At 52.2% G+C, this 18,232-nt stretch overlaps 1 protein-coding gene across 1 annotated transcript; it reads right to left on the reverse strand.

Moving 5' to 3' along the window:
• Nucleotides 1-3,046: 3,046 nt before the first annotated feature.
• LOC132574359 (heat shock protein beta-7-like) lies at nucleotides 3,047-8,202 on the reverse strand. The gene is made up of 3 exons (XM_060242721.1): nucleotides 8,058-8,202; nucleotides 5,429-5,583; nucleotides 3,047-3,996 (listed from the first exon to the last, which is right to left on the reverse strand). The coding sequence occupies exons 1-3, from the start codon at nucleotides 8,200-8,202 to the stop codon at nucleotides 3,823-3,825; spliced, it is 474 nt and encodes a 157-aa protein (XP_060098704.1). The 3' UTR covers nucleotides 3,047-3,822.
• Nucleotides 8,203-18,232: the final 10,030 nt, after the last annotated feature.

Below are 18,232 nucleotides of genomic sequence, written 5' to 3' on the forward strand. Positions count from 1 at the left end.
ATTTGGAGTACTGTGTACAGTTCTGGTTACCGCACTTCCAAAAAGGCATTGGAAAAAGTGCAGAAAAGGGAATTAGAATTAGAATTAGAAAAGGGTTGGAACGCTTTCCCTATGAAGAAAGGTTAAAATGCTTGGGGCTCTTCAGCTTGGAGAAACGATGACTGAGGAGTGACATGATAGAGGTTTACAAGATTATGCATGGGATAGAGAAGGTAGAGAAAGAAGTACTTTTCTCCCTTTCTCACAATACAAGAACTTGTGGGCACTCCATGAAATTGCTGAGCAGTCAGGATAGGACGGATAAAAGGAAGTACTTCTTCACCCAAAGGGTGATAACACATGGAATTCACTGCCACAGGAGGAGGTGGCAGCTACTGTACATGCATAGATGGCTTCAAGAGGGGATTGGATAAGGGAGAGAGGGAGAGCCAGTTTGGTGTAGTGGTTAAGTGTGCAGGCTCTTATCTGGGAGATCCGGGTTTGATTCCCCACGCCTCCACTTGCAGCTGCTGGAATGGCCTTGGGTCAGCCATAGCTCTCGTAGGAGTTGACCTTGAAAGGGCAGCTTCTGGGAGAGCTCTCAGCCCCACTCACCTCACAGGGTGTCTGTTGTGGGGGAGGAAGGTAAAGGAGATTGTGAGCCACTCTGAGATTCAGAGTATAGGGCAGGATATAAATCCAGTATCATCATCATATATGCAGCAGAGGCCCTTGAGTGGCTATTAGCCACAGCGTATTGTTAGAACTCTCTATCTGGGGCAAGTGATGCTCTGTATTCTTGGTGCTTGGGGGGAAGCAACAGTGGGAGGGCTTCTAGTGTCCTGGCCACTGGTGGACCTCCTGATGACAGAGTGTTGAACTAAATGGACCGTTGGCCTGATCCAACATGGCTTCTCTTATGTTCTTACTACTGTGGTACAGGGACATGCCTAGCTTTGGGTTGGTTGGTTTGTTGAAGCAGGACTGCAGGAAGTCAAGATCGCATCCCCAAACCCAGAGTTTTTCACCCCTTTCTTCTCCCCCCAGTTTTGGGGCTCTAGTTTTCATTTCCATTGTTCTCTTTGCTGCCGGAAAGAAAGCTGGACTCCTGTGGATAGAAAGGGGGAAGAGAGTGGGAAACGGTGACGCTGCCGTAGGCTAGTATTGGCCAGAGATAGAAGGAGCAGCTGGCATCTCTGCAGGCGGGATCGGCCAAGGCATTTAGCCAAAGCCCACCTCCTCAGCTGTCAAAGTCGCTGAGATCGTTAAGAAGAGCCTTTCCTGGGGCCCAATACGCTTGCAAGAATGGCAAGCACGCAGACAGGCCATGGGGTATAGCGTAGGGGTCCCCAACGGGCACCATGGTGCCCATTGGCACATTTCCTGGCACCCGCTAAGTGTTTTTTAGAAAAAAGGGGGAGCAGGTGAGGCTTTGCCCAGCAGGGCTTCTGTTTGGCAGCTGGAGATCCAATGGGCTGTGCAGATTAAAATGCTACCGTTTGGGCAGCCGCCGCCAATGCAGCGTTGTTTTTATCCTCTCGCCCTCCTCTTTATCAGTGTGTTTGTTAAAAATGACTACATTTCTTTCTATGTGTGTGCCTCTGCCTCCCCCAAGATCCATTTTGTGCTTGGCGGCACCTCCTGCGGCAGCCATTTTGCGGTTGCGCCTGTGTCAGAATTCCCACGCAGCCCATGGGCTCAAAAAGATTGGGAACCCCTGGGTTATGAGTGTCAGACTAGGGCCCCGGTTTGAACTGTCTGCTTGTCAGGTAACCTTGTTGAGCTAATTGAGAGCCAGTTGGTTGTAGTGGTTACGTGTGCAGACTCTTATCTGGGAGATCTGGGTTTGATTCCCCACTCCCACTTGCAGCTGCTGGAATGGCCTTGGGTCAGCCATAGCTCTCTCAGGAGTTGTCCTTGAAAGGGAGCTCTCTCAGCCTCACCCATCTCACAGGGTGTCTGTTGTGGGGGAGGAAGATAAGGAGATTGTGAGCCACTCTGAGATTCAGAGTGGAAGGCAGGATAGAAATCCAATATCTTCTTCTTCTAGTCCCCCAACAAACACCACAGCAGAGTACTGATTCTGGCCCAGGTCTGACACTAAATGCTAGAATCATAGAGTTGGAAGGGACCTCCAGGGTCATCTAGTCCAACCCCCTGCACAATGCAGGAAATTCGTAAAATCCTGACCGCCCCCCCCCCCCCGCCACACACCCCCCCAGTGACATGGAACAGATGTCCAAAAGATGGCAAAATAATCCCTCCAGGATCCCTGGCCGAAGAAGCCTGGAGAAAAATTTGCTGCCTGACCACAAAATGGTGATCAGAATTTCCCTGGGCATGAAAGAAGCGGCCATGAGAACGAAACACTGCCACTACACTTTGCTGCTTGTCTGTTTGCAAGCCCTGGGAAAAGCACTTTTTAAAAAATCTAATAAAGGGAAAACTTAGGAGGAGGAGAGAATGATGTAAACTGCTTCGGGTTCCCATTGAAGAGAAAAGCTGCAGTCAAATTATTTAGCTAAATCAATAGGCTACCCAAGAAGCCGCTCAGGACAGTGTGAAGAAGATGGTGCCGATCCACTCAGGGGGCTCAGCTCACTGCCGGCCACCACCACCATGGGAGGGATGAGCATCACCAACTGAGCCAGGATGTTGCCTACCAGGTCACAGGCCCAGAAGCTGAAAGATACGCCTCACATGAACTGACAAGCCACCTGGAACCGGACCCAAGTCCATTTAATACAACCGTTTCTATCTCAGCAACACCATTATTGTAAGTAAAACGGTCAATATTATAATGCTCCTGTATTATACATCTCTGTTGCAGACTCATTTGAAATGCTGCGTACCGTTGTGGTCCCTTGTATCCTAAAGGACGTTGCAGAGCTGGAAAAAGTACAGAGGCGGGCTAACCAAGATGATTAGAGCACCTTCCCTATGAAGAATGGCTAGAGAATCTGGGACTTTTCAGTATAGAAAGGTTGGCCACTGTGTGAGACAGATGCTGGACTAGATGGACCACTGGTCTGATCCAGCAGGGCTCTTCTGGTGTTCTTATGAAGGCCTCAGCCTCTATGCCCTGTTGTTGGCCCTCCAGAGGAACTGGTTGGCCACTGTGTGAGACAGAAGGGCGGACTAGAGGGACCACTGGTCTGATCCAGCAGGGCTCTTCTGGTGTTCTTATGAAGGCCTCAGCCTCTATGCCCTGTTGTTGGCCCTCCAGAGGAACTGGTTGGCCACTGTGTGAGACTGGTTGCTGGGCTAGATGGACCACTGGTCTGATCCAGCAGGGCTCTTCTGGTGTTCTTATGAAGGCCTCAGCCTCTATGCCCTGTTGTTGGCCCTCCAGAGGAACTGGTTGGCCACTGTGTGAGACTGGATGCTGGGCTAGATGGACTTCTGGTCTGATCCAGCAGGGCTCTTCTGGTGTTCTTATGAAGGCCTCAGCCTCTATGCCCTGTTGTTCGCCCTCCAGAGGAACTGGTTGGCCACTGTGTGAGACTGGTTGCTGGGCTAGATGGACCACTGGTCTGATCCAGCAGGGCTCTTCTGGTGTTCTTATGAAGGCCTCAGCCTCTATGCCCTGTGGTTGGCCCTCCAGAGGAACTGGTTGGCCCCTGTGTGAGACAGGATGCTGGACTAGATGGACCATTGGTCTGATCCAGCAGGGCTCTTCTTAAGTTCTAAGTTCCAGTGCGCCTCAGTTGAGCATGACAAACTGTGCTGTTAATGAGCTCCACCCAACAGCGTGAGAAACAGCTGCTGGGTCATCTGTCTCTACTCCAAGTTAGGGGGCGTGAGGATAAAGGGGCTTTGCTGTGTGGGAGAAGGGGAGGCAGCTTAGAGCTTGACTTCGCTGCGGTAGAGAGGGGGTGGCGTCAGGAGTCGCCGCTTGGCGGTGATGACCAACATGCCTGAGTTGTTCAGAGCGCAGCTGATGGACAGGGGATCCATGTCTGCTGGGAGCTGGCACTTGTGCGTGAAGGTGTTCAAGACGGTGCCATCTTCCGCCACCTGCAGGGCAAGCAAACGCATGTATTCTTTTCACCATCCTTAAATCAACCGGACTGAAAGTTCTAATGTGAAGTTCTTGCACAGTTGTGATGCTGGGGAGGTGAGGCGGGAATTCCAGCCAAAAGAGCGAGTCTGGTGTAGTGGTTAAAGTGTCCAGACTCTTATCTGGGAGAACCGGGTTTGATTCCCCACTCCTCCACTTGCACTTGTGCTCTTTCTTTCTTACTCCCCCACCCCCAACAAATACTTGCTTCTGGGCTCTACTGTTCAAACCTCCTATGAGAGTTTTGCTGAACTCTAAGATTCGGCAAACTTTCTAATATTCTCCCCCCCCACACACAAAAAATGGGGAAATAACCAAAACATATAAAGCAGATAGATGGAAATCTTCATCGTACCGCTGTGGCCACATAGGAGAACGTAACTTTTTAAAGTATGAGTAGAGTAAGGTTTGATTATGACCATTCTAATTCAAGAAACATTTTAAGGTAGATGCTGAGCTGATATAGACCGCAGAGTCTCAGAGCGGCTCACAATCTCCTTTGTCCTCCTCCTGTGACATCCTGTGAGGTGGGTGGGGTTGGGAGGGCTCCCCCAGCAGCTGCCCTTTCAAGGACAACCTCTGCCAGAGCTATGGCTGACCCAAGGCCATTCCAACAGATGCAAGTGGAGGAGTGGGGAATCAAACCCGGTTCTCCCAGATAAGAGTCCGCACACTTAACCACTACTCCAAACTGGCTCTCACCGCTCAACTGACTATGATTTAGCCCACCTTCCGGTGATGTCAGGGATGTGTGGTATATGCATGTGAGTTGTGCTAAGGAGCTCCAGCACCTCTTTTTCTATGAAATGACCCCTGCCTGACCCTGCTTAGCTCCAAGAGCTGATGGGATTGGACTATCCAGGCCCTCTCCATGGCAACCCTGGATTTCCGTGGCCTCCCATTCACATACTCACCAGGGTTGACCCTGCTCAGCTTCCAAGAGCTGAGGAGATCCATGTGAGGGCGTTTCAGCCTTTATCACGAGGCAGTGAATGAGAACCGGGGAAACACAGTGCTAAAATGGTAGCTCCATTGCCAGATGGCTGAAGGCGGGGGGCGGGGAGGGCAGAGAGCCAGTTTGGTGTAGTGGTTAAGTGCACGGACTCTTATCTGGGAGAACCGGGTTTGATTCCCCACTCCTCCACTTGCAGCTGCTGGAATGGCCTTGGGTCAGCCATAGCTCTGGCAGGAGTTGTCCTTGAAAAGGAGCAGCTGTGAGAGATCTCTCAGCCCCTCCTACCTCGCAGGGTGTCTGTTGCGGGGGGGAAGATATAGGAGATTGTGAGCCGCTCTGAGGCTCTGATTCAGGGAGAAGGGCGGGGTATAAATCTGCAATTCTTCTTTTTCTCTGAATAAAAAACCCACCCACGTCTGCCTGGGCCCTCTCACCTTCTCCGCCTGGATGACGATGCAGTAGTTGTAGGTGGTCACCACGATCTCGTGGGGCTCGAACTGGCTGACATCGGCCAGGACCTGGTATTTGTCCCCGCTGGCCACCACGTTGCTGCTCCCCAGAGCTGAAGGGTGGACGGAGGAAGAGGAGCCTGCACAGGGGAGAGGCGGACAGGGAAAGAGGACACTGGGAAACGGGGGGGTTGCCAACGATGTTCCCTCTCATTCCACCCCCCCAACAAACCAGTTGACCTCTTGAGCAGAAGATAACTGGAGATTTGGGGGTGGAGCCTGGGGAGGGCGGGGTTTAGGGAGGGGAGGGGCCTCAGCAGGGTATAATACCACAGAGTCCAAAGCAGCCCTGTTCTCCAGGAGAACTGGGGAGGGACGGTGGCTCAGTGGTAGAGCATCTTCTTGGTAAGCAGAAGGTCCCAGGTTCAATCCCTGGCATCTCCAATGAAAAAGGGTCCCGGCAAGTAGGATTGAGAAACCTCCGCTTGAGAACCTGGAGAGCCGCTGCCAGTCTGAGTAGGCAATACTGACTTTGATGGACCAAAGGTCTGACTCAGTATAAGGCAGCTTCATACGTTCAACTGAAGATTGTCTGGAGATCAATGGCAATAGCGGGAGAGCTCCAGGTGCCACCTGGAGGTTGGCAGCCATAGCCACAGAAGCCACCCTCCAAAGCTGCCATTTTCCTCCAGGCCCCACCTGGGGATTGGAAACCCCATCTGTGTCTGCTGCAGAACCAAGTTCAAGTCCGGCGGCACCCTGAAGACCAACAAAGTTTTATTCCAGGTAGAAGCTTTTATGGGCATGCACCCTTCTTCAGAACCCTTCCACCCCCTTCAGATCCCTTAAGAACATAAGAGAAGCCATGTTGGATCAGGCCAATGGCCCATCCAGTCCAATACTCTGTGTCACAGAAGAACATAAGAGAAGCCATGTTGGATCAGGCCAGTGGCCCATCCAGTCCAACACTCTGTATCACATAAGAACATAAGAGAAGCCATGTTGGATCACGCCAATGGCCCATCCAGTCCAACACTCTGTGTCACACAGTGGCCTCTGCTCCATATTTTTATCCAATCCCCTCTTGAAGCTGTCTATGCTTGTAGCCGCCACCACCTCCTGTGGCAGTGAATTCCACATGTTAATCACCCTTTGGGTGAAGAAGTACTTCCTTTTATCCGTTCTAACCCGACTTCTCAGCAATTTCATCAAATGCCCACGAGTTCTTGTATTGTGAGAAAGGGAGAAAAGCATTTCTTTCTCTACCTTCTCCATCCCATGCATAATCTTGTAAACCTCTATCATGTCACCCCGCAGGCAACCTTTCTCGAAGCTAAAGAGCCCCAAGCGTTCCCCTTGCACACTTCCTCAGATATGTTCGCAGAAACTTACACCCAGAATCAGGGCTTTTTTTTGTGGCAGGGACTCCTTTGCATATTAGGCCACACCCCACTGCTGTAGCCAACCTCCTGGAGCTTACAGGAGGCCTTGCACTAAAAGCCCTGTAAGCTCTTGAAGGATTGGCTTCCTCAAGGGTGCTTGGCCTAATGTGCAAAGGAGTTCCTGCTACAAAGGAAGCCCTGCGAATGAAGCTATGTGGGTCTTAAAGGTGCCACTGGACTTCCAACTTTGTTCTGCTGCTTTGGACCAACGCAGCTGCTCACCTGAGTGTGTCTGCTGCAGAACTGGAAGAGGCCGATGGATCACTCAACATCGTGCTGGGCCTTCAGAGAATGCATCTCCATCCTCTAGCCCGCCTCCTCCCATCATCAGGCCTGCTGTCATGTTTTCTGCCCCAGCCATGGCAATAAAGTTGCCAACCTCCAGGTGGTACCTGGACATCTTTCACTATTCCACTGTGCAATCTTCCACTATTCCACTAAGATCCCTGCTGAATCTTGCTCAATTCCGTAGGGCCTGCAAGACTACCCTTTTCCAACTGGCCTTCTCTTAAGGTGGATTTTAGTCTACTGCATAAGGCCATCATAAATTACAAGAGGAGAACATCTAGAACATAGCACCTATAAATGTTAGTTTTTAACTTTGATGGTTTTAATTACATTGGTTTTAAGGTAATTAGTGAATTATAGTGTATTGATAATGCTTTATATTGTAATTATGTATTTAATATATGCTGTGGGCCACCCTGAGCCTGCTGCAGCAGGGAGGGAGGGATATAAATAAAATATTATTATTGTTATTATTACACTTGATCTTCAGATGACGTAAGACCATAAGAGAAGCCATGTTGGATCAGGCCAGTGGCCCATCCAGTCCAACGGTGGCTAAAAAGACCAGGTGCCATCAGGAGGTCCACTAGAAGAAGACAGCAGATCTATACCCCGCCTTTCACTCTGAATCAGAGACTCAGAGCGGCTTACAATCTCCTACATTTTCTCCCTCCACAACAGACACCCTGTGAGGTGGGTGGGGCTGGAGAGGGCTCTCACAGCAGCTGCCCTTTCAAGGACAACTCCTGCAAGAGCTATGGCTGACCCAAGGCCATTCCAGCAGCTGCGAGTGGAGGAGGGGGGAATCAAACCCGGCTCTCCCAGATAAGAGTCCGCGCACTTAACCGCTACACTAATCAGGCCTTACTGCCTTGGAATCTTACCTGAGTAGCCATAGGACTCCCGGGGTCGCCCTGAGCCGAAGATTCCATGGGGAGGATCCAGTAGGGGTTCAAAACGGGTCTCAGCTGGACTGTAGGTGCTGATGTGCTCGGAGCGAAAGCTGGACGAAGAGCTAACAGAAGACATGGTCTTCAGGGATGGTGACTGATCTGGACGGCAACAGGTCAGGGGGAGAGCCTGCCCAGATGCCTCTGTGATGAGTCGAGGGGGGAGGACGAGGCAAGGCCTCAAGAGATGCCCATAATTAGCCCTGTCGCTGTGCCCTCCTGGTGTCTGGAATGCCAGATAAGAGCGTGCATTCCCTGATAGCAGCGGCTGGGGGGGGTAGGAGAAGGGCAGGCTGCACCAGCCCACCCCACCCCCCGCAACTGTGCTCTTTGGTCACCTGGGAACTGCACTGCACTGCTTGCCGATAACGTTTCGCAGCTACCAAGGCTTGGAAGGGAGGGCTGTGCCAACTCATAAGAACATCAGAAGAGCCCTGCTGGATCAGACCAGTGGTCCATCCAGTCCAGCATCCTGTCCCCCACAGTGGCCACTCAGTTCCTCTGGAGGGCCAACAACAAGGCACAGAGACTGAGGCCTAAGAACATCAGAAGAGTCCTGCTAGATCAAACCAGTGGCCCATCTAGCTCAGCATCCTGTCTCACACAGTGGCCAGCCAGTTCCTCTGGACAGCCAACAACAGGGCAGTGAGGCCGAGATTTTCATAAGAACATCAGAGGAGCCCTGCTGGATCAGACCATTGGTCCATTTAGCTCAGCATCCTGTCTCACACAGTGGCCAGCCAGTTCCTCTGGACAACCAACAACAGGGCAGTGAGGCCGAGACTTTCATAAGAACATCAAAAGAGCCCTGCTGGATCAAACCAGTGGTCCATCCAGTCCAGCATCCTGTTTCATACAGTGGCCAACCGGTTCCTCTGGAGGGCCAATAACAGGGCATAGAGACTGAGACCTTCATAAGAACATCAAAAGATCCCTGCTGGATCAGACCAGTGCTCTGTCTAGACCAGCATCCTGGTCTCATACAGTGGCCAACGAGTTCCTCTGGAGGTCCAGCAACAGGGCATATAGACCAAAGCCTTCATGAAAACAGCAGAAGAGTCCTGCTGGTTCAGACCTGCGGTCTCTCTAGTTCAACCTCCTGTCTTACTCACACAGTGGCCAACCAGTTCCTCTGGAGGGCCAACAGGGCAGAGAGGTCGAGGCCTTCCCCTGATCTTGCCTCCGGGCTCTGGGGTTCAGTTGATGAGTGCCACTGAATGTGGAGGTTCCCCTCAGTCACCATGCCTAGGAGCCACTGATAGACGTCTCCTCCATGAATCTCATCCCCTTTGAAAGCTGTTTATTCCTGTGGCCTCTGGCAGTGAATTCCCTATTTTAGTAACTCTCTGTAAAGTATATTTCCTCTTGTCCATCCTAAATTCCAGATTGGGAAATTCCAGGAGATTTTGGAGGTGAAAACGGGGGTGGGTGGGTGGGTGGGTATTGGGGTACGGAGGGACCTCTGGAAGAAAAGGAGGAGGCATTAACCACTACAGGAGAAGTCGGAGGCGAAAGGGGCCAGATTTCTAATAACTCTATCACACTGGCTTTGTGAGTGTGAATGAACAACCTTGGGGAGCAGGGCTTTTTTTGAGCAGGAACGCCGTTCTGGCTGGCTTGGTGTCAGGGGGTGTGGCCTGATATGTAAATGAATCCCTGCTAGGCTTTTTCGACAAAAAGCCCCACGCGGGACGATGGTGACGCCAGGGGGTGTGGCTTAATATGCAAATGAGTTCCTGCTGGGCTTTTCCCTATCAAAAAAGCCCTGCTCAGGAGTATTGTGGTGTGTGGATCCTGGAGCAATAAGGCGTGCGAAGCTGCATCGTACCGTTTCAAGCCCTTGATCCGTCAAAGGCCAGTCTTGTCTACTCAGACTGGCAGCTGCTCTCCAGGGTCTTCCACATCACCTACTCTCTGAGCCGTCCAGCTGGAGATGTAGTGACTTGAACCGGGGACCTTCTATAGGCCGAGCGGAGGCACCTCAGATCGCCATTCCTTTCCCCATCTCTGCTTTCCCTCCACTTGAGCAGCACAAGCATGGCATACTATCCCTCCCCACCCCCCTACCCCAAAACCCAATGCCCCACTGATGTGTGGTTTAGCCTGGAGAGGAGGCGGCTGAGAGGTGATATGATCACCATCTTCATGTCCTTGAAGGGCTGCCATCTAGAGGATGGGGGTGGAATTCTTTTCTGTGGTCCCAGAAGGTAGGATCAGAACCAAGGGTTGAAATTAAATCAAGAGTCTCCATCTCAACATTAGGAAGAACTTCCTGACCGTTAGAGCGGTTCCTTAGTGGAACAGACTCCCTCGGGAGGTGGTGGGCTACGCAAGTTTGGTGTAGTGGTTAAGTGTGTGGACTCTTATCTGGGAGAACCGGGTTTGATTCCCCACTCCTCCACTTGCACCTGCTGGAATGGCCTTGGGTTAGCCATAGCTCTGGCAGAGGTTGTCCTTGAAAGGGCAGCTGCTGTGTGAGCCCTCTCAGCCCCACCCACCTCACAGGGTGTCTGTTGTGGGGGGAGAAGATAAAGGAGATTGTAAGCCGCTCTGAGTCTCTGATTCAGAGAGAAGGGCGGGGTATAAATCTGCAATTCTTCTTCTTCTTCCTTGGAGGTTTTGAAACAGAGGCTAGAGGGCCATCTGACAGCAATGAAGATCCTGTGAGTTTAGGGGGAGCTGTTTGTGAGTTTCCTGCGTTGTGCAGGGGGTTGGACTAGATGACCCTCGAGGTCCCTTCCAACGCTAGGATTCTATGATTCGATGTGTCTATGCCATCCGTGCACGCACAGTCTTCTCTCTTCAAAACAATAGCGATGATGCAGCCACACAGGTCTTGAATTCAGCAGGCGCTCACAGGAGCACAGCTCCTGGACCTTTCTGATGCCCCCCCTCCCCATTTACCTTGTCCATTGACTAGTAGGTGCAGCTGCATAACAATCCCTGGATTAGGAGAGCGGGCAGCCAGCCAGCCGCCAGGAGCTTTGCCACGCCCCCAGCAGCCCTCATTCACCTCTAGAGAAGACCACGCCACTCTTTCTCCACTTCTTGTGTGATTTTGGGCAGAGGGTGGCTTGCTGGCCTTTTGACTGCGTATGTGGGGTGGTGGCCAACGAGAGCCTCAGGCGAGCGAGACCTGCTTGATCTGGCTAGAGATCCAGCCAGCCCAACCAGGCCTCAGTCGCCCAGGGCTCTCCTTTCTTGCATCGGGTTGCTTTTGGCTGGGGGTGGGTGACATACTGTATGCTAATGAGCTCCACCACCTATTTTTCTACAAAACAACTCCTGCAGCCACAGGAACATCTTTGTGTGCATGCTGGGTTGAACTGGCAGCAAAACTAATGGGAAAACCCTCATAGTTCTTCACACCTTTCCAAACTCATACAGACATGTACATGACAGAACACTTCATGTAGGCGGCCCACTCACTTTCCAGCCTACTTATGATATATCCAGGCCTCGGATTCAGCAGGAGCTCACAGGAGCACAGCTCCTGAACCTTTCTGAGGGTTCCCCGTCATCCTCCCCACCTACCAGTTTGGTGTAGTGGTTAAGTGTGCAGACTCTTATCTGGGAGAACCGGGTTTGATTCCCCACTCCTCCACTTGCAGCTGCTAGCATGGCTTTGGGTCAGCCATAGTTATCACAGAGGTTGTCCTTGAAAGGGCAGCTGCTGTGAGAGCCCTCTCCAGCCCCACCCACCTCACAGGGTGTTTGTTGTGGGGGAGGAAGGTAAAGGAGATTGTGAGCCGCTCTGAGACTCTTCGGAGTGGAGGGCGGGATATAAATCCAATATCTTCTTCTTCTTCATCTTCCTTGTCCATTGAATAGGAGGTGCAGCTGCATAACAATCCCTGGATTAGGAGAGAGGGCAGCCAGCCAGCCACCAGGGGCTTTGCCACACCCGCCCCCCTGCAGCCATCATTCACCCCTGGAGAAGCCTGCACCACCCTTTCTCCACTTCGAATGTGATTTTGGGTGGCGGGTGCTCGCTGGCCTTTTGACTGCAGGGGGGCGGCCAAAGAGAGCCCCAGGTGAGCGAGGCCAGGGGCCAAATCAGGCTTCCGGAAAGCTCCTATCAGGTCCCTGAGCAACTGGCTGTCATCTGCTTCCTTCTCCCTGTCTCTTGCTTCCTATTGCATAACAGCTTGCTTTGCAAGGTTTTTTCAGGCTCTCTCAAGCGCACAGCAGAGCTACTGAGTCAAGCCTCTCTCCCTTCTATTGCCTGAGGTTCCTCCCTCCCCATCCCCTGGGGAAGGAAGGAAAGAGCCAGAGCTTCCTTTGCCCAGTTCCCTGGAAAAATACAAAGAAAGCACCTTTAAGACCAACAAGTGCGAACGTTTTAAGCATGTTTTAAGTTTTTTTTTTTTTTTAAAAATTAATTATGTTTGTCTGTATCCTTCATAAAGTTTATACCTCTGCTACCTAATCTTAAATAGGTACACACAGGCCCGACCCGGCATGGCCCAGCCCAACATGGCGTGGCCTAACCTGACATGGCCCCGCCCAACAAGGTCTCATTTGTGTTAGATCCGGCCCTCATAACAAATGAGTTCGACACCCCTGGTCTAAAGGTTTGTCAGTGCTGTTAAACCAGGGAATGCCTGTTTGCCTTTGATATATGAACACTGTATGAACACATAAAAGCTGCTGCATCCTCAATCAGACCACTGGTCTATCAGGCTGCTGCTGGCTCTGCAGGGTCTCAGGAAGAGAGAGCTCTTTCACATCAGCCACTGCCTGGGCCGGGGTGGCCAAGCTTGCCTGAGGTAAGAGCCACACAGAATGAATGGCAGATGTCTGAGAGCCCCAAGACATGAACATCAGATGTTGGAAGCGAGGGAGGGCGGGAGAGCGGAAGGAAGGAAGGAAGGAAGGAAGGAAGGAAGGAAGGAAGAAGGAAGGAGGAAGGAAGGAAGGAAGGAAGGAAGGAAGGAAGGAAGGAAGGAGAAGGAAGGAAGGATGGGAGGGAGGGAGGGAGGTGAGGGAGGGAGGGAGGGAGGGAGGGAGGGAGGAAGGAAGGGAGGGAGGTGAGGGAGGGAGGGAGGTGAGGGAGGGAGGGAGGAAGGAAGGGAGGAAGGGAGGGAGGGAGGGAGGTGAGGGAGGTGAGGGAGGGAGGGAGGAAGGAAGGAGGGAGGGAGGGAGGGAGGGAGGGGAGGTGAGGGAGGGAGGTGAGGAAGGAAGGGAGGGAGGGAGGTGAGGGAGGGAGGGAGGAAGGAAGAAAGGGAGGGAGGGAGGAAGGAACTTTAAATGCTTTCTCTAAGCTGCTGGCTGGCTTGGCTTGGAGAAGTAATTTTAAGAGAGAAATGCCTTCTCCAAGCTGGCCAATGGGGCAGCAGGGACTTCAAGAGCCACATAATATTTGTGAAAAAGCCACAGTTTGGCCACCCCTGCTCTATATAAAAAGACAATAATTGCTTGCTAAGAACTTTACATACAGCATTTAGCTTTGGCTAGAATATCACGCTTGTTTCACTGTCTCCCTTACCGATGACATTACAAAGACCACCTGGGCTGGCAGCCCTGTCCGGAGGGAAGTTGTAATTCCAGGAGTTCCCCAGGCTCCACCTGGAGGTTGGCAACCCAAGAGGTAGGGGATGATGTCACAATCACCAGAAGGAAGACGGGCGGTGTGAGCAAAGCAGGGAGGAGGAGGAGGGGGGTATTCCACAGAGACAGAGACAGCGAGAGACCAGTTGGGCAAAACCACCCTTTTAATGAATTACAGATACAAACAGAACAAAATAGACACTCGTACCAGCCAGAGGGCATACACCGGGAGGGGGGCAGGAAGGGGGACAGACAGGTACAATATTGTACATTGGGGAGTGCAAAGGCTAGAGGGCATGGGGTGGGGTGGGGTGGGGTGGGGTGGGGAAGAATGCATAGGCGTTGGAACACAACTCTGCGCAGGCGTTGAGGGCAAGTGTCAAGGTGGGGGCTGCCCCTAGAATGGGGGGGGGGTTGTCCACAGGATTGTGCCCAAAATTGCAAGGTGGGATGGGGGAGAGGAGATTAATAGGGTTGCCAACTCCAGGATAGGAAATCCTGGTGATTTGGGGGGGGGGGCAGAGCCTGGGGACGGCAGGGTATAACACCGTCGAATCCCCGCTCCGAAGCATTCGTTTTCTCCCGGGGGGGAGCTGATCTCTGCAGTTGTCATTTGAGGACGTCTCCAGGCCCTACCTGGAGGTTGGCAACCTTGGGGAATCTCTCACGGGCCTCTAATCATGAGAGACAACCTGGAATGGAGCCCGGAGACGGTTCCCCCACCATGTTCCTCTTCCTCTCTGGCCCATAGCGATCTCCTTCCTTGCACCCAGGGCTTTTGGGGTCGAAAACCCCCAACAGGAACTCATTTGCATGTTAGGCCACACACCCCCTGGCATCACCGTTGTTTCACAGAGAGCTTTTTTGTAGGAAAAAGCCCAGCGGGACTCATTTGCACATTAGGTCACACCCTCTGAAGCCAAGCCAGCCGGAACTGCGTTCCTGCTCAAAAAAACCCCCCTGCTTGCCTCCCTCGCTGGCATTCTGTTCGACTGCCCACAAAGGTCTCCGGGCAGCTACGTAAACCTGAAAGGATCAGATCCCCTCCGGGTGCAAACCTGCTCTCCCAAGGAAGAAGAAGAAGAAGACGATATTGGATTTATATCCCGCCCTATTCTCTGAATCTGAGTGGCTCACACTTTCCTTTCCCTTCCTCCCCTGACAACAGACACCCTGTGAGGTGGGCGGGGCTGGAGAGAGCTCTCTCAGAAGCTGCCCTTTCAAGGACAACTCCTGAGAGAGCTACGGCTGACCCAAGGCCATTCCAGCAGCTGCAAGCGGAGGAGTGGGGAATCAAACCCGGTTCTCCCAGATAAGGGTCCGTGCATTTAACCACTGCACCAAACCAGCTCTCCAGTCAGTAAAGGAGTGTGTGATGGTTCGGAAAACGTGCCCTATCTGTTCCACAGAACAGGGAACCTACCCCCACCAGCCTTTAACGCCAAATATTTTTTACTCCTCTGAACAACTCGCTCGTCCAAAGTCCACCACATGCCCTGTTCTTGATCTAATACTTTCCCCATAAGATTATCTGCATGGTCCCTTTGATAGCAGGGCCACCCATAAGCTTGCTAGCTCTGGCTTGGGAAATTCCTGGAGATTTTTTTTTTTGGGGGGGGGTGTCTGTGGAAGAGAGAACTTTGGGGAGGGGAGAGACTTCAGTGGGGTATCCTGCTGCAGAGTCCACCTCCGTTTCCCCCAGGAGAACTGATCTCTGGCACCTGGAGATCTCCAGCCACCACCTGTTGGTTGGCAACCCTAGGAGCCAGGGATACAAGGCAGGTGGACAGCACAGAAATCCTGGATGACCATGTTCCTTCCTGGAAGCCCCGTGTTTCCACAAACGTAACCACAACCACATTGGTTTTCCTTGAACCCATGAGGGCTAGAAACTTCGATTTCCAAGATACCACCTGCCTCCTTTTCCTTTAAAGAGCTAAGAACAGCACTGGAGATGTGGGGCATGTCTTTGACCAGTGAAATGAACCCAGCTGGGTAGAAGGATTTAAACTCCCCATTTCCCTGTACAGCCTCCAAGTTGGGTCACCGTTGTACCTTTGCTGTTCAGAGATTATTTGTCCTTATCAGGGGTGGAGTTCTAGCAGGAGCTCCTTTGCATATTAGGCCACACACCCCTGATGTAGCCAATCCACCAAGAGCGTACAAAAAAGAGCCTTGTAAGCTCTTGGAGGATTGGCTACGTCATGGGAGGTGTGGCCTGATATGCAAAGGAGCTCCTGCTAGAATTCCACCCCCGGTCCTTATCCAGGCGGGTTGCCATGTTGGTCGGAAGCAGCAGGAGAAAGTGAGTCTTGGGGCACCGTTAGGAGCAACCAAGTTTTATTCTGGGTATTAAAAGAAGTGCGTCTGAAGAAGTGTGAGTGCATACGAAAGCTGACACCCTGGATGGATGGATGGATGGATGGATGGATGGATTCCATCATGGAGAAGAAGAAATTAGATTTATATCCAATATAAATGGAGAGCCAGTTTGGTGTAGTGGTAAAGTGTGCGGACTCTTAGCTGGGAGAACCGGGTTTGATTCCCCACTCCTCCACTTGCACCTGCTAGCATGGCCTTGGGTCAGTTTGGTGTAGCGGTGAAGTGCGCGGACTCTTAGCTGAGAGAACCGGGTTTGATTCCCCACTCCTCCACTTGCAGCTGCTGGAATGGCCTTGGGTCAGCCATAGCTCTCGCAGGAGTTGTCCTTGAAAGGGCAGCTGCTGTAAGAGCTCCCTCAGCCCCACCTACCTCACAGGGTGTCTGTTGTGGGTGTTGGGGGGGAAGGTAAAAGGAGATTATGACTGCTCTGAGACTCTGAGATTCAGAATATAGGGCGGGATATAAATCCAATATCATCAAATCCAATATCATATTCTGCCCTCCACGCCGAATCTCAGAGCAGCTCACAATCTCCTTTACCTTCCTCCCCCACAACAGACACCCTGTGAGGTGGGTGGGGCTGAGAGGGCTCTCACAGCAGCTGCCCTTTCAAGGACAACCTCTGCCAGAGCTATGGCTGACCCAAGGCCATTCCAGCAGGTGCAAGTGGAGGAGTGGGGAATTAAACCCAGTTCTCCCAGATAAGAGTCCACACACTTAGCCACTACACCAAACTGGCTCTCCAGAGGATAAGTCTATCAGTGGCTGCTAGCCATGGTGACTGAGGAGGACCTCCATATTCAAAGGCACTAATTATCTGAATCCCAGTGCCAGGAGGCAACACCAGGAGAAGGCCTCGGCCTCTCTGCTCTGTTGTTACAGCCCTCCAGAGGAACTGGTTGGCCACTGGGTGACACAGGAGGGACCACTGGTCTGATCCAGCAGGGCTCTTCTGATGTTCTTGTGGAATTTGCTGCCAGAGGAGTAGAAGAAGAAGATATTGGATTTATATCCCGCCCTCCACTCCAAAGAGTCTCAGAGCGGCTCACAATCTCCTTTACCTCCCTCCCCCACAACAGACACCCTGTGAGGTAGATAAAGATATTGGATTTATATCCCGCCCTCCACTCCGAAGAGTCTCAGAGTGGCTCACAATCTCCTTTACCTTCCTCCCCCACAACAAACACCCTGTGAGGTGAGTGGGGCTGGAGAGGGCTCTCACAGCAGCTGCCCTTTCAAGGACAACTCTGCGAGAGCTATGGCTGACCCAAGGCCATGCTAGCAGGTGCAAGTGGAGGAGAGGGGAATCAAACCCGGTTCTCCCAGATAAGAGTCCGCACACTTCACCACTACACCAAACTGGCTCTCCATTTATATTGGATATAAATCTGCCTGCAGTACAGGCCTGCCTTCATGCGCACGAGCCTGCTTCAGCACCCATGCACGGGTGACATCTTTGTAGCTTTTGGTGCAAACATGCGACACGCAGGGGTCTGGGGTGGAAGGCTGCAGTGCCCATCTCTGGCACAGAGTGTGTGTTCTCTTGCTATGCATGGGGGTGTGTGTGGGGGGGGGGACTCATTTGCCAGACAGAGGGACTGAGGGCAAGACAAGTTTCCTGCCTGGAACGGTCCTGCCAAAAGGAAATGATGTCACGTGATGGAGTTGCAGGGTGGAAAAAATCAGCGCTCGGCAATTCCTGGAGATTTGGGGACGGGCTTCAGTTTTCCTAGACTCTATGGTATGCCATAGAGTTTATCATCTGGAGCTACTGTTTTCTCCAGGGGAACTGATCACCGTAATCCGGAGATCGGTTATAATTCTGGGAGATCCCCAGCTCCCACCTGGAGTTTGGTAACCCTTGTGTGTGTGTGTGCGCGCATACTCATACACGCGCACATGCACACCAGAGTTGCCCATGCTGGAGATTTTGGGGGTGGAGCCTAAGAAGGGCAGCATTCAGGGAAGGGAACAGGGTATAGATTCATGGAGTCCACCCTCCAAAGCAGCCCTTTTCTCTAGACCAGGGGTGGCCAAATTTGCTTAATGTAAGAGCCACACAGAATAAATGGCAGATGTTTGAGATCCACAATGGCTGAGAGCGAAGGGAGGGAGGGAGGAAGAGAGGGAGAAAGGGAGGGAGGGAGGAAGGGGCGAAGGCAGGGAGGGCTTTGGGA

This window comes from Heteronotia binoei, chromosome 6 (assembly GCF_032191835.1).
Source record: "Heteronotia binoei isolate CCM8104 ecotype False Entrance Well chromosome 6, APGP_CSIRO_Hbin_v1, whole genome shotgun sequence".
NCBI lineage: Eukaryota > Metazoa > Chordata > Lepidosauria > Squamata > Gekkonidae > Heteronotia > Heteronotia binoei.

Excerpts from the sequence above, each read along its gene's own strand:
- LOC132574359 (XM_060242721.1), bottom strand. The coding sequence starts at position 8,202 with ATGTCTTCTGTTAGCTCTTCGTCCAGCTTTCGCTCCGAGCACATCAGC. Across the intron at positions 5,584-8,057 it reads GGAGTCCTATGGCTACTCAG|GCTCCTCTTCCTCCGTCCAC; the intron begins GTAAGATTCCAA and ends TCCCCTGTGCAG. Across the intron at positions 3,997-5,428 it reads TCGTCATCCAGGCGGAGAAG|GTGGCGGAAGATGGCACCGT; the intron begins GTGAGAGGGCCC and ends CTTGCCCTGCAG.